General features: G+C 39.8%; 1 protein-coding gene across 2 annotated transcripts in view; it reads left to right on the top strand.

The window, feature by feature from the left end:
* Window positions 1-19,451, top strand: part of LOC132278774 (uncharacterized) — a 30,681-nt gene extending 11,230 nt beyond the window's left edge. For both annotated transcript variants that reach the window (XM_059780660.1, XM_059780661.1), the window contains exons 4-5: window positions 470-622; window positions 18,915-19,451. In XM_059780660.1, coding sequence (XP_059636643.1) covers window positions 470-622; window positions 18,915-19,076 — 315 coding nt within the window. In that variant the 3' untranslated portion in view covers window positions 19,077-19,451. The remainder of the gene's footprint in view (window positions 1-469; window positions 623-18,914) is intronic.
* Window positions 19,452-20,766: the final 1,315 nt, after the last annotated feature.

Raw genomic sequence — 20,766 nt, 5'->3', positions numbered from 1 at the left:
CTTGTTTTTTTGTTGTCCTTATAGAGGGAAAGAAATAGGAAGTCCTTTGAGGTAGAGGAAACTCTTATTGGTGTGCTTAGGTTCTCTAGTCTTCACACTTCATTATTTGTAAATCTATAGGGGAGATGCTGGATTTTTTTGGATACTTTGAGTGTTTAGGGGCCCTGTTTGGTAGCCGTGTAGTTTTTGGGATGCGTTCCCCTTTTGAGTGCTGTTTATAATACTCTACTTACCAAAAAAAGAAAACACTTGTATGCGTGCCTAGGACTGTGTGACCTAATATGAGTAACCAAACTGTTCATTATTCACTTGCCTCTTTTGGTCTTCAACAAGATGATGCTCATCTTCTTTTGATATCTTTGACTCACTTTGATGTGTAGACATTAAGGAACAAAAAGAAAGTACAACAGAAGTATTTTTATATAATTTTGTGAACTCTAAGACTATGTTCTAACATTTTTTTTGTCAGGTTTATAATTATTTGGAGAATAGTGCTGCTTGCAGTCAAACAAGAGAGAGCATCAAGGAGTTCTTGGAAAAGCGCAAAAAGTACGGCCTCAAAATGGTTGAGACTATAAGTATCATCAACTCTAGGCCATCTTCGGTCGTCGAAATTGACCCGGTAACTCTTTCAGAGCGCTATTGAAGCTCACTTAATGTACTTTTAAACTTGTTTTCTTGTAGAGATCTCTTTATGTCCAAGAATCCTGCCTATATATATATGCCTCCTAGTAATTGCTCCACATTAGCCAATATATTTTCCTAAGAAGCACGGACACTCCAAAATGGGCGAAGAATCCGTGTCCGACACGTGTCGGACACGGACACGCGTCGGACACGCCCCGACACGTGTCGGACACGCCAAAAAACGTGTCTGGAATTTTTTTATTTTTTTTAATTTTCGGACACGGCTTGGACACGGCTCGGACACGGCTTGGACACGGCTCAGACAGCTCGGCCACGGCTCAGACACGGCTCGGACACACTTTTCTGGATTTTTTTTTTTTTTTTTTTAAATTTTTAATGCTGATATGTTAATTTTTTTTTTTTTTTTTTAAAATTTTTAATGCTGATATACTATTCGCCGTGTTCGTGTCCTAATTTTTTTGGATTTGCCGTGTCGCCGTGTCCGTGTCGTGTCGTATCCGTGTCCCATATCCGTGTCCATGCTTCTTAGATATTTTCTCATCCATATGTGCAATGAGTTTTGTGCGAAATGATTGTCAAATCTGTAGCTTGGAAGGCTATTGCTTCTTTTGAGATGCAAGAATCTACAACCACAACTTCCATAGGAAAATGTTGCACCTTTTTATTTATTTTTTGTTCCTTTTTAATATATTTCTCCATTTCTTTTTAAAGTGGTGAAGTCATGTTTAATTCTATCAGCAGTTGTATATGGAATCCTATGACTGGATGCCTTTGCTCAACTGAATGGAGCTCGAGAGCGTTTTACTTGAAGATAGAGATTGGTTGGAAAGGCCCTTCGGTGAAGATAGGTTGAGACGGCTTTGAGGAGTTGCAATGGTGATAAGGTCCCGGCATTGAAACACACGTTGGACCAAAAGAATCCCAGGTGAGGGGACGTGTTGAAGGATTTAAATATTTAAGTTACACCCTCTCTAACAGCTTAAGCTTTTAGAGTAGATGGTTGTTAACAATATGAAAGTTTATGGTCAAAGTCCTTGCATTACCGTTGAGAAGAGTGATTGATGGTGTGATCTCGGACTCTTAAAATGCTTTTGTTGGTGGGCCATTAATTTTGGATTGGGTTTTGATTGCTAGTGAGTGCTAGAATGCAAAATTGGTAGTGGGGTGCTAGGAACAATTTGCAAACTGGATTGAGAAGGCTTATATGACCATGTGAATTGGAGTTATTTATTTATTTTTTTTCCTGGGTAAAGTGGAAAAATATATAGATATGAACAAAACCGTACATGGAGAAACTAGGGCATGCCCTTGAAAAAACAGACAAAACAAAGTCCCAAGCACAGCGAAGGACTCAAAAGAAAAGAAGCAAAAGCAACCTCAAAGCTGAAGCAGACAAAACACTGGCACAACACATTAAAACACTAGGCAGTGATACCAAAGTAGCACTAACTGACCTGGGCTGCAGCACCACAGCCACTCAACAACAGCTAAAGAACAAACCAGATGCACACCAGACTCTTGTTGGAGAAGCAGAAGAGAAGAAGATCAATTGATCTGCATAAACAGCTGGCAACAGCAACAACAACAACTACAAAACATTTGCAATGGACATATTAGCTAACTCCAAGACTTCCCACCACACAAACCTAGCAACATCCAGTGGATCCCTGGACTTTTGGTGATGCAACCTTCTGTGACTCTCACACCAAATTTGCCTAACAACAGTTGCAAAGATCCTTCTCTGAGCTCTCTGTGTCATTTTCTTCCTGACAAACCATTGCACCAATGGAGAAAGAAAGTCACTCGGGAAAGAAAAAAAACAGAGTCAAAACACATGCAAATTCCAGCCCCAAAGGTTATAGAACTACCTCCATATGGACACAGCAAAGGGACAAGAAACAAAAAGGTGATGATCTAAGTCATCACAGGCACACCAGCAGTGTGTGGCAAATTGAAGTAAGTTGAAGCCCCCACAGCCACTCAACAACAGCTAAAGAACAAACCAGATGCACACCAGACTCTTGTTGGAGAAGCAGAAGAGAAGAAGATTAATTGATCTGCATAAACAGCTGGCAACAGCAACAACAATAACTACAAAACATTTGCAATGGACATATTAGCTAACTCCAAGACTTCCCACCACACAAACCTAGCAACATCCAGTGGATCCCTGGACTTTTGGTGATGCAACCGTCTGTGACTCTCACACCAAATATGCCAAACAACAGTTACAAAGATCCTTCTCTGAGCTCTCTGTGTCATTTCTTCCTGACAAACCATTGCACCAATGAATGGAGAAAGAGAGTCACTCAGGAAATAAAAAAAACAGAGTCAAAACACATGCAAATTCCAGCCCCAAAGGTTATAGAACCACCTCCATATGGACACAGCAAAGGGACAAGAAACAAAAAGGTGATGATCTAAGTCGTCACAGGCACACCAGCAGTGTGTGGCAAATTGAAGTAAGTTGAAGCCCTCTTATTCTCAAATTCTCAAGGGACAATAGTCTGTTGTGGATAGCAAGACAGCTACCGCCGGTTAACAGGGGTGCTTAGTCTTGCTGACCAAACACTTTTGAAGGTAAAAATACCCTGTTTCCAAAGAAAAGAATCAGTTCCACCATGGATGGGGACAGTGTATAGAAAATTCACCATGTTATAGTAGGTGAAGGCTTATGTGACCATGTGAATTAGAGGTTTTTTTGTGTATATTTGGAGAGGATGGGTTTGGCGAGAAATGGAGGAGGTGGATTCCTTTTTGCATTTCCATGGTGAAATTTTCAGTTTAAACGAATGGTCTTTAATAAGATTTTTCTCGAACTCTCGAGGATTTAGTTAGGGTGATCTCTTATCTTTATTTATTTATTTTTTCCTTTGTGATGGAGGCTTTTAGTAGATTGATTAGAAGGCCTGATGTGATAGGTTATATTAGAGGGATTTTTTTTTTTTTTTTTCATAATTGGTGTCGTATTAGCAAAGGATCAAGAATTAGAGGTGCACAGAGGGCATACCCTCAGGATAAAAAGAAATGGCTATACAGCATGCTATTGAAAAAACCCATTTCCTGTACAACCCAAAAATCAGAATAGAAGCAAAGTTACAGTAAGTCATGGAGTGAGGCATTATGCACATCACTTCAAAAAGTAATTTGGAAAAATTGGCGTACTCAATTTGAGAGCCTGACTATCATTATATATGAGAGGAAAATTACAAATATGGAAAGAGAATAAAGGTCAAATCAGAATAAAAATCAAATCCCTAAACAAAAGTCTAAACATTAGTTTATAATGAAGACCCAATAAATCTGCCACAATTATCGAGTCAACTTATAGATATGATTTCCAACACTCCCCCTCAAGCTGGAGCAAATATGTTGACCAAGCCTAGCTTGACTATGGAAGACTGGAAAAGAGAAGGCCCAACAGAATTTGTGAATACATATGCAGTCTGTTCTGAAGAGGGAACAAAAATAGGATTAATGATACTTGATCGAACCTTCTCTCGAATGAAGTGAATGTCTACCTCAATATGTTTCGACCTTTCATGTAAGACAAACTTGGAAGCAAGCATAATGGCTGATTTATTGTCACAAAACAGTCTTGAAAAACCTTTCTCTACAAGACCTAACTCTTCCAAAATTGATTGAAGCCAGAGGAGCTCACAAGTACCTTGGGCCATAGCTCGGTATTCAGCTTCGACAGAGGATCTGGAGACAACAACTTGCTTCTTACTCTTCCATGATATGAGATGATTACCATAAAAAGTATAGAAGCCAAAGGTAGAACGTCTATCTGTCTTACATCCAGCATAGTTTGCATCAGTAAAGCATGAGAGTCTAGACTGATTTCCTGAGGCATAGAACAAACCAAGGCCAGGGCACGACTTAAGATACCTCAAAATATGGTAGACTGCATCCATATGAGCTGAACGAGGGGCATGCATGAATTGACTAACCACACTAACAACAAATGTCAAATAGGGCCTTATGTTAGTCAAGTAGATAAGATGACCTACCAAACGTTGATACATGGATGGATCTGGAAGTAATTCCCCTGATTCAACAGAGAGTTTGAGATTGGGGTCCATAGGAGTGGGAGCGGGTCGACACCCAAGCATGCATGCCAGTATCTTGAAGAAGATCCAAAACATATTTCCTTTGAGATAAGGAAATTCCACGACGGGATCTAGCAACCTCAATTCCAAGAAAATATCGAAGGGGACCTAAGTCCTTCACGTCAAAGGACTTTTGAAAATGAAGTTTCGCCTGAGCAATCCCTAAAACATCATCACATGTGATAATTATATCATCCACATATGCTAATAACATAATGCAGTGACGATCATAGCGACGTCAAATAAAGCAAGTATGGTCTGAGTGGCAGCGCACAAAGCCCATGGATAGAACATCGCTGAAACGACTAAACCAAGTTCTAGGAGATTGCTTCAGACCATAAAGAGACTTCCGCAGCCGACAGACTTTCCCAGCATACTCCCCCTCAGCCCGAAATCCAGGGGGTGGATCCATATATATAGTCTCAAGTAAGTCTCCATTAAGAAATGCATTCTTGACATCTAACTGATGCAAAGGCCAAGAATGGGCAGCAGACAAGGAGATAAGCAGTCGCACAGACGTCAATTTTGCCATAGGAGCAAAGGTAGCACCAAAGTCTTTGCCCTGAATCTGAGTAAAGCCTTTTGCCACCAACCGAGCCTTATACCGATCAATAGAACCATCGACTAAGTACTTCACAATAAAGACTCATTTACAGCCAACCGTTTTCTCCCCAGCAGGTAAAGCAACAAGTTCCTATGTATTATTACGCTGTAAAGCATCCATTTCTGTTGTCATGGCAGACACTCAATTGGGATCCTGGAAGGCCTCTGACATTGGTCGAGGAATAGAAACGGTCCCAATCTTGTCCAGGAAGGATTTATATACACCTGAAGACCATCATAGGAGACATACTGGAAAATAGAGTGGTTAGTGCTACTAGAGAAACCATACCAATTAGGAGGGTGACGATCACGGGTAGGTTAACGGGATGTATGCTCAGGAATGGTAGGAGCTACAGGAGAATGAGAGTTACCTGGGCCTGGTTCTGAAGATGATTCTGGCAGGGGAGGTTGAGTGCGATGGTGACGAGAGTAAACCTGCAAAGGTGGAGGGGAACCCTACATGGATGGAGAAGAAGATTCCTGGACAGTGTGATTTTCAAAGAGGAACATGTGGGGCAATAGGAGAGATCTCCTTCTCCAGACCACAAGAGAGAGAATCTTGTACCACAGAATTAGTACTATAAAAAGGAACAGTTTCATGCAAGGTCACACAAGAGAATGATACATATGTTTGGCCACAGGATCATAACAACGATGGTCCTTTGACATAGCGGAATACCGCAAGAAAATACACCTAATAGATTTATCATCAAGTTTATGACGAGAAGGACTACATGGATGGAGAAGAAGATTCCTGGACAGTGTGATTTTCAAAGAGGAACATGTGGGGCAATAGGAGAGATCTCCTTCTCCAGACCACAAGAGAGAGAATCTTGTACCACAGAATTAGTACTATAAAAAGGAACAGTTTCATGCAAGGTCACACAAGAGAATGATACATATGTTTGGCCACAGGATCATAACAACGATGGCCCTTTGACATAGCGGAATACTGCAAGAAAATACACCTAATAGATTTATCATCAAGTTTATGACGAGAAGGACTACGGTTATGAACAAAAAGAAGCCGAAAACATGAGGCAAAAGGTGAAACAATGTATAATCAGGCTGGAGAATTTGAAGTGGGGCCTTACTAGCCAAAACTCGACTGGAAGTATGATTAATCAGAAAAGCAGCTGTAAGAACAGCCATATGCCAATAGAATTTAGGCATATGCATACCACTCAGAAGACATCGGACCACAGACATAAGATGATGGTTTTTGCATTCAGCCACGCCATTTTTCTCAGAGTGTAGGGGAAGGTGAGTTGATGTAAAATCTCCTTTTTATTAAGTTCAGTCCAGAACTCATTCGAAACATATTCACGTCCATTATCAGAACGAATATTACGGACAACAGTGTTATACTGGGTTTTGATCATTTGAAGAAACTGGGTAAATAAAAGAAGCACATCAGATTTCTTTTTCAATAAATAAACCCAAGTACAACGAGAATAATCATCAATAAATGTCACATAATATTGATGCCCAGAGAAATTAGAGAAAGCAGTAACTGGGGAAGGGCCCCAAACATCAGAATGAATAAGATCAAGCATACTAGGAGCACAACTCGTATGAGAAATATAGGTAGTTCTAGTATGTTTAGAAAGCTCACAAACTTCACATTGAAACTTATGGTCCTTACATGCTTTATTTAACGAAGGAAACAATAAACATAGATACTGAAAGTTTACATGCCCTAAACGTGCATGCCACAGACTCAAAATGCGAAAAGAAACATCATAAGCACTAGAAGCAGGTAGGACAGAAGCATGAAGACCTGTTCCTGGTGGTTCCCCAAAGTAGTAAAGCCCATCACGCTCATAACCCCTGCCAAAAATTCTCTTCGAACAAAGGTCCTGCAACAGACAGTGATCTGGTAAGAATATAACTGCACATTGGAGGTTTTTTGTAAGCCGGCTAACAGATAAAAGGTTAAAGGCAAATTTAGGTACATGAAGGACAGGTGAAAGCGTAATATCAGGAGATAGATAAATATCACCCTTACTGTGAATGTAAGATGTAAAGCCATCCGCAAGGTACACAGATTGGGTAACAGGTATGACATTGGCCCCAAAATACAGAACCCAAGTAGGCTGCTTGGCCTTAACATGAAATGCAGTAGTAGTACCTGTAGCAATAGTGGCAGTGGGAGCAGCTAAAGGAGCAGTAACTCTATAAGCAAGGGAGCCAAGCTGGTCTTGGATCTGCCCAATTTGAGACTGAAGCTGGCTCAATCCAGGAAATACAGTAGATCCATCAGTAGTAGCAGGAGTCTCTGCAACAGCAGCAGTACGAGAAGAACCAGTTCCAGATAAACGGTTCTTAGAAAATTTCTACTTCAGTTCAGGATGAAACTTGAAGCAGCGAGCCTTAACATGTCCAACCCCTCCACAATGGTGACAAATAATCTGACCTTCCGAAGGACGTGATCTAAAGTTGGCTGCAAAAGCCATATTATCCCCAGCAGGCTCAGACACTGGTAGAGGAACAAGTGAGGGCTGAATTAAACGGTGCCTGCGTTCTTCACCATCAACAGTAGCAAGTGCTTCCAACAGGGATGGCATTGGTGATGCATTCAAGATCTGAGACTTAAGTGGTTCAAATTCTAGGTGTAATCCCATAAAAAATTGATAGGTATGCTGACGATCAAGACGTTTGACAAGAAGAGAGACTGTCTCAGGAGGAAATTCACTGAGAGGCTCATATTGAGCCAGTTCCTCCCAACGAGATCTCAAATACCCAAAGTAATCAGCTATAGACAAATTCAGGCCTTCCTACGAGGCCTTAGCAATATCTTGGTATAACTAAAAAATACAAGCATCATTTCTAGAATGAGTATACATTTGATTCAAAGCAGTCCACAAGTCATGAACAGAGTCATAAAACATGAATATATTATAAATTCATTCCTCCATAGAATTAAACATTCATCCTAAAATGGTGCAATTGTCCATATCCCATTAAGCATATTTAGGATCTTTAATAACTGGTATCTTTTCAGTGCCTAAAAATTACCCTGATTTGCCTTTTCCACCAACATAAAGGCAGAGGGAACGAGCCCAGGATGCAAAATTACGGCCATTCAACAGCACACTAGTAACTCATTGAGCCGGTGTGTGTTGCGCCGAAGAGAGAGTTTCTTTATTATTACTTAAATCAGCCATAATATTAAATAGACTAATTCAACAGATCACCAATAATTTCAAATAAAGGAGGAAGAAACCTAATTTTGATCAAATCATGAAGCCGGAGACACGGCGGTCCGGTCCGAAAATGCTGCCAAATATCCCGGCAGCCCCAAAAAATTCCAAACACGTCTTCTGACCCTTAGTGTATGAAAAAAACTAAGGGAATACCCCTACAGGGGTCGAACCTAGAGGAGATTGGCACCCCCTAGGATTGTCGCAAAAGCGGCTTGAAGAAAAGAGAGGGTCTATGAAGAAAAGAAAAAAAGAAAGAGGGAAGGGGCTTTGACGAGATAAAGAGAGACAGAGGGAGGCGTAGGTTTGAGGCTCTGATACCAAAAAGTAATTTGGTATAATTGGCGTACTCAATTTGAGAGCCTGACTATCATTATATGCAAGAGGAAAATTACTAATATGGAAAGAGAATAAAGATCAAATCCCTAAACAAAAGTCTAAACATTAGCCTATAATGAAGACCTAATAAATCTGCCACAATTATTGAGTCAACTTATAGATATGATTTCCAGCACTTCATATACCATTTGTCTAGCTACAACTACTGGGGGTCTTGAATCTGTCCCGTGAAGCCTAGCATTTCTCTCTTGCCAAGTACCCCAGATTGTGGCAATAAAGAGACTGTTGTGGAGTTTGGATGCATGAAACTGTTGATCAAACCATAAAAATAAGTCTCAAAAACTGTGAATCCCAGCAAACCGCTCCATATTCCAACCTAGCACCTCACCAAACCACTGCCAAATGGACTGAGCATACTTACAAGAAACAAACAGATGCTCTCTTGTGTCCACCTCTTTAAGGCAATTAGAACATCTGGATACCAATTGAAGCTTCCTCCTCTACAAGTTTACCATAGAAGGTTATCTGTCAAGCATTACAAATACAACATTAACTGACCACCTAGGCCTGGACTTGCCCCAGCACATTCTGTACCAACCAACCACCTCTTGCTCCTTTCTACAAGTGTGCCAAGCCCTTTTAAAGGAAAACTAACCACCATTCCACATAAGTTTGTCACTACCAGTGTGAATAGGAACAACATAGAGAAATTGTCTAAGATCAACAAGAGAATCATCCTGTAGTAGTGTCCAATTCCAAGCCCCACTAGCTTGAAGACTCCCGTTTAGCATCCCTAGGAAGGTTAAGTCTCCTAGCCACTCTATGACCAAATTTCTATGTCAAGGTCTAGCCATTGCACCATGGATCCAAGAATAACTGAACCACCTGTCCTCCAATGGAGTAGTTGGTGTGCTGTAGCATAATCTCTCTAACAGTCAAAAGAGATTTCCATATGCATGAATGAGATACCAATGTGTTAGCATTCCAATAGGAGGATGAATGAACGTATTTCTGCTTAAACCATGGAACCCACAATCTATCTATTGTACAGTATTGTATGAGTTGTCACACGTGCACAGTTAGTATTGTATGAGTTGTCACCTACCCTTTATTACCATATATAGAATTACCATGTATAGGGTTTTCTTGTTCTCCATTCACCTACTTCCGTAGTTTCTCCTATATAAACACCATTGTATTACTGTATTACTTACTCAATAACATATACGTTTTCATATATTCTCTTTCTCTCTCTCTCTTTCAACATGGTATCAGAGCAGATTTATCATACCGTACTCTATACTCTCCTCGTCTCGGATCTCCGGATCAACTCGTCTCGAATTTCCGGATTAACTTGTCTCGTCTCGGATTTTCGAATCAATTTGTCTCGAATTTTCGGATCAACAACTCATCTCAAACTCTCGACAACTTCATATCTAATTTTAAGTTAGACACTTGAGTTAAATCTATGTATACCAACTTGAAGAGTTTTTGTTTGGTTTTTTTTTTGGGTGGGGGGGGGTTGGAGAATAATTATAGGAGTGATTTAAGCGCTTAAATCACTCATTGACAGAATGTTAATGTTGCTATACTTAGCAACAACTAACAAGTTGTTGCCATATTTATATTTGACTTTCTGTGTAATTCCTTCATTACAAGTCTTCCCCAATTCACCTATAAATAGAGGTGGTTATTGTAAACAAAATCAAGAGAGAATGTAATGAAAGAGATGTTGCCCTCTGGACTCTTTGTGTAAGCCTTAGTGGCTGAACCACGTTGTATTGTGTGTTCTTCATATTTTAATTTCTCTCTTCAACTTTATTTTTCTTTCAACATGGTATGCGGAAATCGATCCTTTTTTTTTTTTAATAGTGTTTGAAAAGACTCCGATCTTGATTCCGTCTCGGCTTTAATCTAAATCTCTTCTCGGCGATCTCTCCTCGGTGATCTCAGTTCTCGTCTCAGCAATCTCTCTCGGATCCCTCCTCAGCTCTCTCCTTGATAATTTATCTCAGGATCATCTTGGCTAGGTCTTGGTTCTCTTATCTCGGCTCCCTTTCGCTACTATATCTCATTTGTACGACAGCTCTTGTGATGGATATTAAGGAATCCCATTTTCTTCGGTCAATCCCTAGCATTGAACTGGTAAAGCGTGAGCGTGCAAATCAGCCCTCCTCCACTGCTACTATTGTTACTTCAGGTAATACATATCTCCATGCTATATTTTTGACATCTTGGATCATTGATTCAGGGGCATCCGATCACATGACAGGTAACCCATCTCTTCTTTCTGATATTTCTTATGTTTTCTCACCATCGATTGTTACTATAGTGAATGGTGCCAAATCACCTGTTTTTGGAATTGGTACCTTCCGGACTTCGGGTCTCACTCTTTCATCAGTTTTATATATCCCTCAATTTTCATTCAATTTATTATCAGTTCGCAAAATCATATCAGATTTAAATTGCTCAGTTACTTTTTCTCCTACCCGTTGTGTCTTTCGGGATCTCAAGACGAAGAAGACAATTGGTGGGGGGTTTGAGAAGGTTGGTCTTTACTACTTCCAGCCAACTACTGCTCCTATAGCTCTAAATTCGACCTCCTCTTCAGCTTACCAATGGCATTGCCACTTTGGACATCCCTCTTCAAATAGTCTTCAAGCCTTGGTCCCTTCTTTAGTTGATTTTTTTTAAGTTTAATTGTACTACTTGCGAACTTAGTAAACATCGTCAGGCTACTTTTAAGTCTCGTTTTGATAAAAGTTTAAAACCTTTTGAGTCAGTACATTCGGATGTTTGGGGACCAACTCGTACTACTGGTTTATTTGGTGCTCGTTATTTTGTGTCATTTATTGATGATTATTCACGTTTAACTTGGGTTTATATTCTTAAAGATTTTCAAGTATTCTCTGTTTTTCAATCATTTTATGCTGAAATTCAAATTCAGTTTGATGCAAAATTACTTATTCTTAGAATTGACAATGCTCTTGAATATAAACTTAATATTTTTCAAAAGTTTCTCGAGTCGAGGGGCATTATTCATCAAACATCTTGTGTTGATACCCCTCAACAAAATGGAGTTGCTGAATGGAAGAATGGCCCACTCCTAGCTATCGCTCGTTCCTTGATAATTTAAATGCATGTTCCAAAACATTTTTGGGCAGATGTAGTTTTGGTTGCTGCTTATCTTTTAAACTGCATGCCTTCTACGGTCCTTTAAGGAAAATCACCCTTCCGAATGATGTTTTCTGACAAAAATCATTTTTCCATTCCTCCAAAGGTGTTTGAGTGTGTCTGTTTTGTTCATAATTTAAGCCCGGGACGAGACAAACTTGATCCTCGTGCTCACAAATGTATTTTCTTAGGTTATTCTCGCACTCAAAAGGGATATAAATGTTACAGTCCAACTCTTCATAAACAATTTGTGTGTGCACATGTAACTTTCTTTGAGGATGTTCATTATTATTTTCAGGAAGGCAGTCGTTTAGAGGACTCTGTTCTTTAAGAGTTTGTTCTTCCAACTCCAGTTTTTTATTTTGGACACCCCACCAGCTCTTCGTGTCTATACTTGTCGCCGGAGAGTAGTTAATCATGTTCCAACGACTGAAGTAGTAAACCCAGCCTTGCCACTTCCACCAGTCGCTTCAACGCCTAGAGAATCTTCCATCTCTTCGGACTCTGATCTTGATCAACCTATTGTTGTTCGGAAAGGTAAACGGTCTTTTACCAATCATCCTATCTCTAATTTTGTATCGTATAATAAATTATCCTCCTCCTTTTAAGCTTTTTCTTTGTCATTATCCTCTATTGCTCTTCCTAAGTCCTACAGAGAGGCACTTTCTCATCCAGGGTGGAGGAAAGCTATGGAAGAAGAAATAAATGCTTTAAAATTGAATCATACTTGGGACCTTGTTCCTAAGCCTGCTGATACTTAGGTTGTTGGTTGTTGGGTTTTTATTGTTAAACAGAAGGCTGATGGTACCGTTGACCACCTCAAAGCTCGACTTATTGCGAAATGCTACACTCAGACTTATAGCCTTGATTATACTGAGATGTTCTCTCCTGTGGCCAAACTGAATTATGTTCGTGTAATAATCTCTCTTGCAGCTAATCTAAACTGGCCACTTCATTAACTTGATGTTAAAAATGCCCTTCTGCAAGGTGACCTTAATGAGACGGTCTATATGACTCAACCACCTAGGTTTGAGTCTAAGGGGGGGTGTGTGTGTCATCTCAAGAAGTCTATCTATGGCCTCAAACAGTCCCGTCGTGCATGGTTTGATAAGTTTAGTAAAGCAATGGTAGCTCATGGCATGACTAGAAGCCAAGCTGACCACTCTCTAAGAAAACGAAACGTGGTATTGTGATTCTTGTGGTGTATGTAGATGATATTGTTATCACCGGCATGTAGATGATATTGTTATCACCGGCAGTGACTGTATTGTATGAATTGTTACCTACCCCTCATTACAATATATAGAACTACCGTGTATAGAGTTTTCTTGTTCTCCACTCACCTACTCTCAATAGAATTTAAAACTCTCTAATTTCAAAAGTTAAGTAGGAGCGGGATTTAATCTTAAATTCCACAGCCTTCCATTGTCGATCTATGGTAAGGTGGAACAAGTATCTCGCCACCAATCTTAGGTGCTCCTCCGAAGGGTATTTGTTTCACTGGTTACTAGATTTAGATCTCGTATGATAGAACTAGTGGCAGGCAGATGGGGACGATCACCATTAGGAGACGGACCTCATTCAATTGCACTACTTCTAGACAATGGTATACACTTGACTAAGTGGGAGTACGCTCCATCTCAGGGGGTATTTTCACTTAGGGGCCAAGGATAAATCGGCTGCCATATTTCATTTGGCATGAGATGCCTAGATAGTGGGATATGGTGGCAATTATTTCCGTCTAATCAAGGTAGTGACATGATCTCTTGGTAGTGGCATGTTCTTATTGCCCCCTGAGAGAAACGAGTGAATATCTACATGGATTATGATTATCGATGTTTTCATTACATCAGTGGTTTAGAGAGGCCCACTGAGAGACTATATGAAAACTAAAGTTTAATTTTTGTTTCTGAATGTATGCCCTTTTATTTATGCATGAATGTTTATATTTCAGATGTCGAATATTTTCAATCTGCTTGCTTCTATACTTAAAGGACAACAAATTAACCAGGTCGAACTATGTTAACTGAAAGAAAAATCTTCACACTGTGCTTACTCAAGAGTGCCCTCTTGAGCTTAGCCCCAATGACATCCAGGAGCACAAAGAAATTGATTCTAGTGCTGGGGTTGTCAAGGTTAAGGGCAATAAGTAGGATAAGTCTAAAAGGAATTGTTTCCATTGTGGCAAAGAGGGACACAAGAAAATGAATTGTTTGGTATATCTTGCTAAGAAACACTCTGAAGATATTTTTCATTCACTTGTTGCTGAGACATGTTATGTGGCAGGATCTACAGATACCTGGTGTGTAGATTTTGGAGCCACTAACCATGTTTGCAATTCATTGCAAGGGATCCAGGAAACCAGAAAGCTAAGTGATGAGAAAATTTATCTTCAACTTGCTTCACAAGCAAGGGTAGCAGCAGCTTCTCCCATATAAACACCATTGTATTATTGTATTACTTACTCAATAACATATACATTTTCATATATTCTCTTTCTCTCTCTCTCTTTCAACACTATCCTTACTTAAGAGGAAATCCCAAGTGAGCACTTAGCAGCTGTTTGAATGTCAATTTTCCATTGAGGAGGGTGTCTATTTAGAATCTAGTTGTGGAGCGGTTTGGAGGAGACTTGTAGAGTGGAAGAAGCAATATCTTTTGAAATGGGCCGTATAACTCTAGTTAAGAATACCCTTTTGAGTCTTTCAAGGTCTGGCCATTGCACCATGGATCCAAGAATAACTAAACCACATGTACTCCTCCAATGGAGTAGTTGGTGTGCTGAAGCATAATCTCTCTAACAATCAAAAGAGATTTCCATATACATGAATGAGATGCCAATGTGATAGCATTCCAGTAGGAGGATGAATGAACAGATTTCTGCTTAAACCATGGAACCCACAATCTATCCTTAAGAAGAAATCCCAAGGAAGTGAGCAACTAGCAGCTGTTTGAATGTCAATTTTCCATTGAGGAGGGTGTCTATTTAGAATCTAGTTGTGGAGCAGTTTGGAGGAGACTTGTAGGTTGGAATAAGCAATATCTTTTGAACTGGGCCATATAATTCTAGTTAAGAATACCCTTTTGAGTCTTTCCACTCACTTTCTATCTTTGTTTCGGATTCCCTCCTATATTGTGAAGAGATTTAAGAAGTTGCAAAGAAATTTTCTATGGGATGGCATGGGCGATGAATTTAAGTTTCACTTAGTGAATTGGGGGAAGGTGTGCAACCCTATCCAGTTAGGGAGTTTGGGTATATGGAGGTTTGATCTGTTCAACATTGTTGAGAGGGTTGAGACGAGGCTGGCGGGGTGGAAGAAGCAATATCTCTCGAAGGGTAGGAAGATTACCCTTTTGAAGAGTACGTTATCGAGCCTCTTTACCTATTTTCTCTCCCTTTTCCAGATTTCTTCTTCGGTGACTATAAGGATTGAAAGGCTTCAACGGAACTTTCGTTTGGGTGGCTTGGGAGAGGAGTTCAAGTACCATCGTTTTCATTGGGAGCATGTTTGCAGGCTGATCTAGTTAGGCGGTTTGGGGATCAGTAGACTGGAACCTTTTAATAAAACCCTTTTGGGCAAGTGGCTTTGGAGATTTGGTGTGAAGAGAGGGACAGGCTATAGAGAGGAGTGATTTCTTAGAGATTCGAGGAGGGGCGGGTAGTGTTCTCTTGCGGTGAGGATTCCTGGTGGGGTAGGGGCTTGGAAATTCACCACGAAGGTGTGGGATGAATATTCAGAACCCATTAGATTCAAGTTTCAAAGGTCACATTCATCCGCTTTTGGGAGGATTGATGGTGTGGGGATTGTGCATTGGCGTGCACTTTACCTAGGCTCTTTAGGATTGCCACGAACAGGCATGCTTTAGTTGTCGACTACTATCGCCTTGATGGTGGGCGGTTTGGAGATCAGTAGATTGGAACCTTTTAATAAAACCCTTTTGGGCAAGTGGCTTTGGAGATTTGGTGTGAAGAGAGGGACAAGCTATAGAGAGGAGTCAGTTCTCAGAGATTTGGGGAGAGGGGCGGGTGGTGTTCTCTTGCAGTGAGGATTCTTGGTGGGGTAGAGGCTTGGAAATTCACCACGAAGGTGTGGGATGAATATTCAGAGCACATTAGATTCAAGTTTCAAAGGTCACATTCATCCGCTTTTGGGAGAATTGATGGTGTGGGGATCGTGCACTAGTGTGCACTTTCCCCAGGCTCTTTAGGATTGCCATGAACAGGCATGCTTTGGTTGTCGGCTACTATCGCCTTGATGGTGGGTGGACGACTTGGGATGTGTGTTTTATGAGGCATTTCCAGGGTTAGGAGCTTGATGATGTCTTTAAGTTTTTGTCATTGCTGTACGCGAGAACGTTGTTATGGGTGAGGTTGAGTCTTTAGTTTGGATCCCTTTCCCCTCGAGGGAGGTTGGATGTTCGCTCCTCCTTTGGGGAGCTTTTAGATAATTCGGGGGGAGCTTTCCTCTGGAAGGCAGTGTGGCGCACCAAGGCCCCCTTGAAGGTGGTTTACTTTTGCAAGATGGCTATTTTGGGAAGATTCTAACCTGCAACAATTTGAGGAGGAGACAGATTGTTGTCAACTAGTGTTGTATGTGCAAGAGAGATGAAGAGACAGTTGATCATCTTTTGATGCATTGCCCGGTTGTAGGGACACTTGGGGTTTGATTTTGTCTTTGTTTGGATTTATCAAAAAACAAAAAATGTCTTTGTTTGGGGTCCTCTTGGTTATGCCTCGGACTTCGTTGGGTTTGATTAAGGCTTGGAGAGGTCGTATGAAGAGTATCCTTTCTAATCTTCCAACATGTTTCATGTTTCTTTTTCTAGATGAATATGTATGTAGTCCGGAGAGCAGAGAAGATTCAGAGGAAGTTAATGTGGGGTGGTATGGGAGATGAGTTCAAATACCACTTAGTGAATTGGGGGAAAGCATGTTCCCCGCTTCAAAAAGGGGGTTTAGGGATTAGGAGGTTGGATTTGTTCAACATGGCTTTGTTCGGCAAATGGCTTTTGAGATTTGGGGGAGAGAGCTCCAAATTATGGAGGAGGGTCATTGTTTGCCAGACTGGGGAGGGTGGTTGTCTAGGGAGGTGAGATCTCCATCAGGTGTGGGAGTTTAGAAGCTAATTCGAAAGGGTTCGAATGAGTTTGCCTAATGGCTTTTTAGAGACATGTAAGATTTTGGGAGGATCTTTGGTGCACGGACATTGCTTTGGCTCATAGGTTTCCTTAGCTTTTCAGGATTACTATGAATAGACATGTCCTGGTTGCCGACTGTTATCGGCTTGATAGCGGGAGGATGACTTGGGATGTGCAGTTTCAGCGAGAGTTCCATGATTGGGAGCTTGTGAAGGTAGCAGAGTTCTCAACTTTACTTTCTAGCTAGGTGGTGGAGGGAAATGGAATGGATGAGATTGTTTGGGTGGACTCCCTTAGGTCTTCTTGCTATCAGGGCCAACTCTTTTGGAGATCCCGAGTCCTGCTACATTCTCATGGAAGGCTATTTGGAGATCGAAAGCCCATTTGAAGGTGGCTTTTTTTGCTTGGTCAGATGCTCTCAGAAGCATTCTCACTCTTGACAATCTTAATAGGAGACGACAGATTGTGATAAATTGGTGTTGCATGTCCAAGAAGGCGGAGGAAACAGTGAACCACCTTCTCCTTCATTCCCCAGTTGCATGAGATGTCCGGTCTATATTTTTGGCCGTATTTAGGTGTCTTTCAGTTCCATGGACATGATAGATACTTGGAGAGGGTGTATAGTAGAGAGCTGAGCCAGAGATGCTTGGAGGGTTACTCCCCTTTGTTTATGGTAGGGTTTGTGACACGAGAGAAATATGAGATCCTTTGATGGAGAGGAAACTCTTATTTAGTCTCTCAAAGTAGGGAGTGGCAATTCGTGTTGGCGAGCCGTGTTCATGGCTTGTTTAGGGAGTGGCAATTCGTGTTGGCGAGCGGTGTTCATGGCGTGTTAAGACTTGAGTCTCCTATTAAATGGGTTAGCACGAACACGACACGATTAATATTCGTGTCAAGGTTTTTTGACACGAATACGACACAATTATTACTCGGGTAACACTATACGACATGTTAAGACTTGACACGACACGAAATGACACAACAAGATATGTTTCAGTCATTTTTGACACGAATACAACATGTTTATTGGATGCATATACTTAAATTGATTGTTTTTGACACAAACATGACACATTATCTAACACGTTTATTTAAATGGGTTAATCGGGTTGTTGGGTCAAGTACGAACATGACACGTTTAATTATCGTGACAAGTCGGGTTGACATGATTACGACATAAACACGATTAAGCCAAACCCAAATCCACTTATCCTGTGTAGTGTTAGCGTGTCGTGTTAAAAATTGCCACCCCTATCTCAAATACAATATATTGACTCCATTATTCTCTTGGGTTGATGGTTGTAATTGTAAATCTGTGGGGCATTTTTTGAATTTTGTGGGATAGTTTGAAACACTAATTGGTCGTCTTTGGCGCCTTGTGTATTCTCTTTGAAATGCTCCCCTCTTGAGCGCGCCTTTAATGGAAAAACCAAAAAACCTTATGTACCCTTGGTTTGAAACTAGGGGGAAAAAAAATTATGAAGGTGAATATCAATTAATATCAATGTTAGTTGATGGAATCCATCTCTCTCTCCCCCTTGTTTTATTTATGATTGAAAATCATCATGTTGATAGACTTCATTGTTTACAAATCTAAATGCACTTATATTTGTTTTTAGTTGCATTGTTCGCTAATTTTCCATTTGTTGAGCCATCTCTTTATCTATTGTCTACTTGTTGCTCCTATTTTGCACAGATGATAGAATTTTGTGAAAAACGTTTGGGAGAAGGTGTTGAAGAATTGGTAGAGATGGTAGTACAGGTTTTGCCCTCTCCCCCCACCCAAATGGAGTCGGACGAAGGAAATGGTGATTACAACGATAAAGTTCCAGATGAGCAACAACCAGAGGCAAGTTAGTGCCAAATTCTTGTTTTGGAAAAGAAAGTTCATAGAAAACAACAAAAACAAATAGTTTATATAAAGTTTCTACTAAAATCGATTGATAAAGTGGTGCTTTAGTAGTATTGGTGCCTTTGCGACGACTGAGGAATCTAAAAGTTCATTTCTCTGGATATGGGATTTCATTTTTTTTTTTTTTTGCCTAGTTGGTATTCACACACACTGAAATTTGAACCCCTGACCTTCATTTGAAAAGTAGGGGCCTTATACCGCTAGGCTAGGCCACAGACCTGTTGGTGATCTGGGATTTCATTTAGTAGAGTTTGCTTTATTTGCATGTAACTTCAATACTTCTTTATATGGGTAATAAAACATGTATAGAGAATTCTTGTATTCTTGCTTACCCTTGTGAACAATATTGGTGAATTTTGGGTGATACTATGCGAAGGTAGTTCCGAGCATTGGATGAGACCAAAATTTAAGACGATGTTTGTGTAACTAGTTTTTATTTTTTTCCTCAATAGGTTTGTGATGGAATTCACATGAATTCTAATTGAACAATTAATTGATGTTTTTATATATTAATTAAGAATGAAAAAAATATATATATATATATATATATGTTTCAATCTCTGTAGGAAATGTCAAAGAGCTTTATCCAAGGAAGATTAAATCCCGAGTTTCAGGAACCACGTTCTACATGCACAATGGAATGTGGCATTATGTAGACCGCATATTATTCACATATATGTGGTGAAGAATGTGCGTAAGCATGGAATATAGGGCAGAAATATTTACAGTAATTGATCGAATTCTGAGGCACGTACAAGACGAGAATTGATGGAGTGGGCATGTAAAATTTACAAAATTTTTGGTGGGCATGTAAAATTTACAAAATTTTGGGTAAAGAAATGAGGACTGCAACGACAAATAGTTTTTCTTCCAACGTAATTTTGAGTGGAAAATGATTTTGCATTAGGCTCTGTTTGTTTGTTTCGACGTAAAATATATTTTTTGAGAAATATATTTATTTTTTTTAGATAAAATATTTTTTTATTTTTACTTTGTCGGTATTTGACAGAGGTTTACGTCAAAATTAAGGTCGAGTGTATGAGGAGGATATGTAAAATAACTTGTCAAAAATTTATAAATAAATTATTTTTGTTAAATTTTAATATTTTTTTTCTTCGTAAATATTTTACGACAATCAAACACCAAAAAATAAAAAAATATTTTCTAAAAAATATTTTACGTCCAAACAAATAAATCTATAGTGGAAAATGATTTTTGCACTAGTAGTTACAATGAATTACTAGATTTGCTATTGCTTTTAATGGGTCATTTTAAATAAAAATTAAAGGGAATGTAATCATCTACTTGTTGTAGTTAACATAAATAACTAATTAAAAATCATTCACTCTTTGGTATAAGTCATTTTGAATAGTCTTACATAATGGATTATTGGTAAGGGTGCAAGTTGGGCAGGCCCAACCCAACTCCGTCTCAACCCAAACTCAACCCGAAGTTGGGTTGGATTGGGCCAACCCGATGTCACCTCAGATATGGGCTCTCAAGTAACGTAATTGTTCAAATATGCAAATTACATCTCTGTTTAAAAATATTAAAAAAAAAAAAAAATTTCTCATGGCTTTTGGTATTATAACTTAAGTATTCAATTAATTCTTATTATTTTGGGAGAAAACACAGA

This window comes from Cornus florida, unplaced genomic scaffold (assembly GCF_030987335.1).
Source record: "Cornus florida cultivar Cherokee Brave unplaced genomic scaffold, ASM3098733v1 CherokeeBrave_3.0.0_Hap2_Chr10, whole genome shotgun sequence".
NCBI lineage: Eukaryota > Viridiplantae > Streptophyta > Magnoliopsida > Cornales > Cornaceae > Cornus > Cornus florida.
This window is presented reverse-complemented; position numbering and strand designations above follow the sequence as displayed.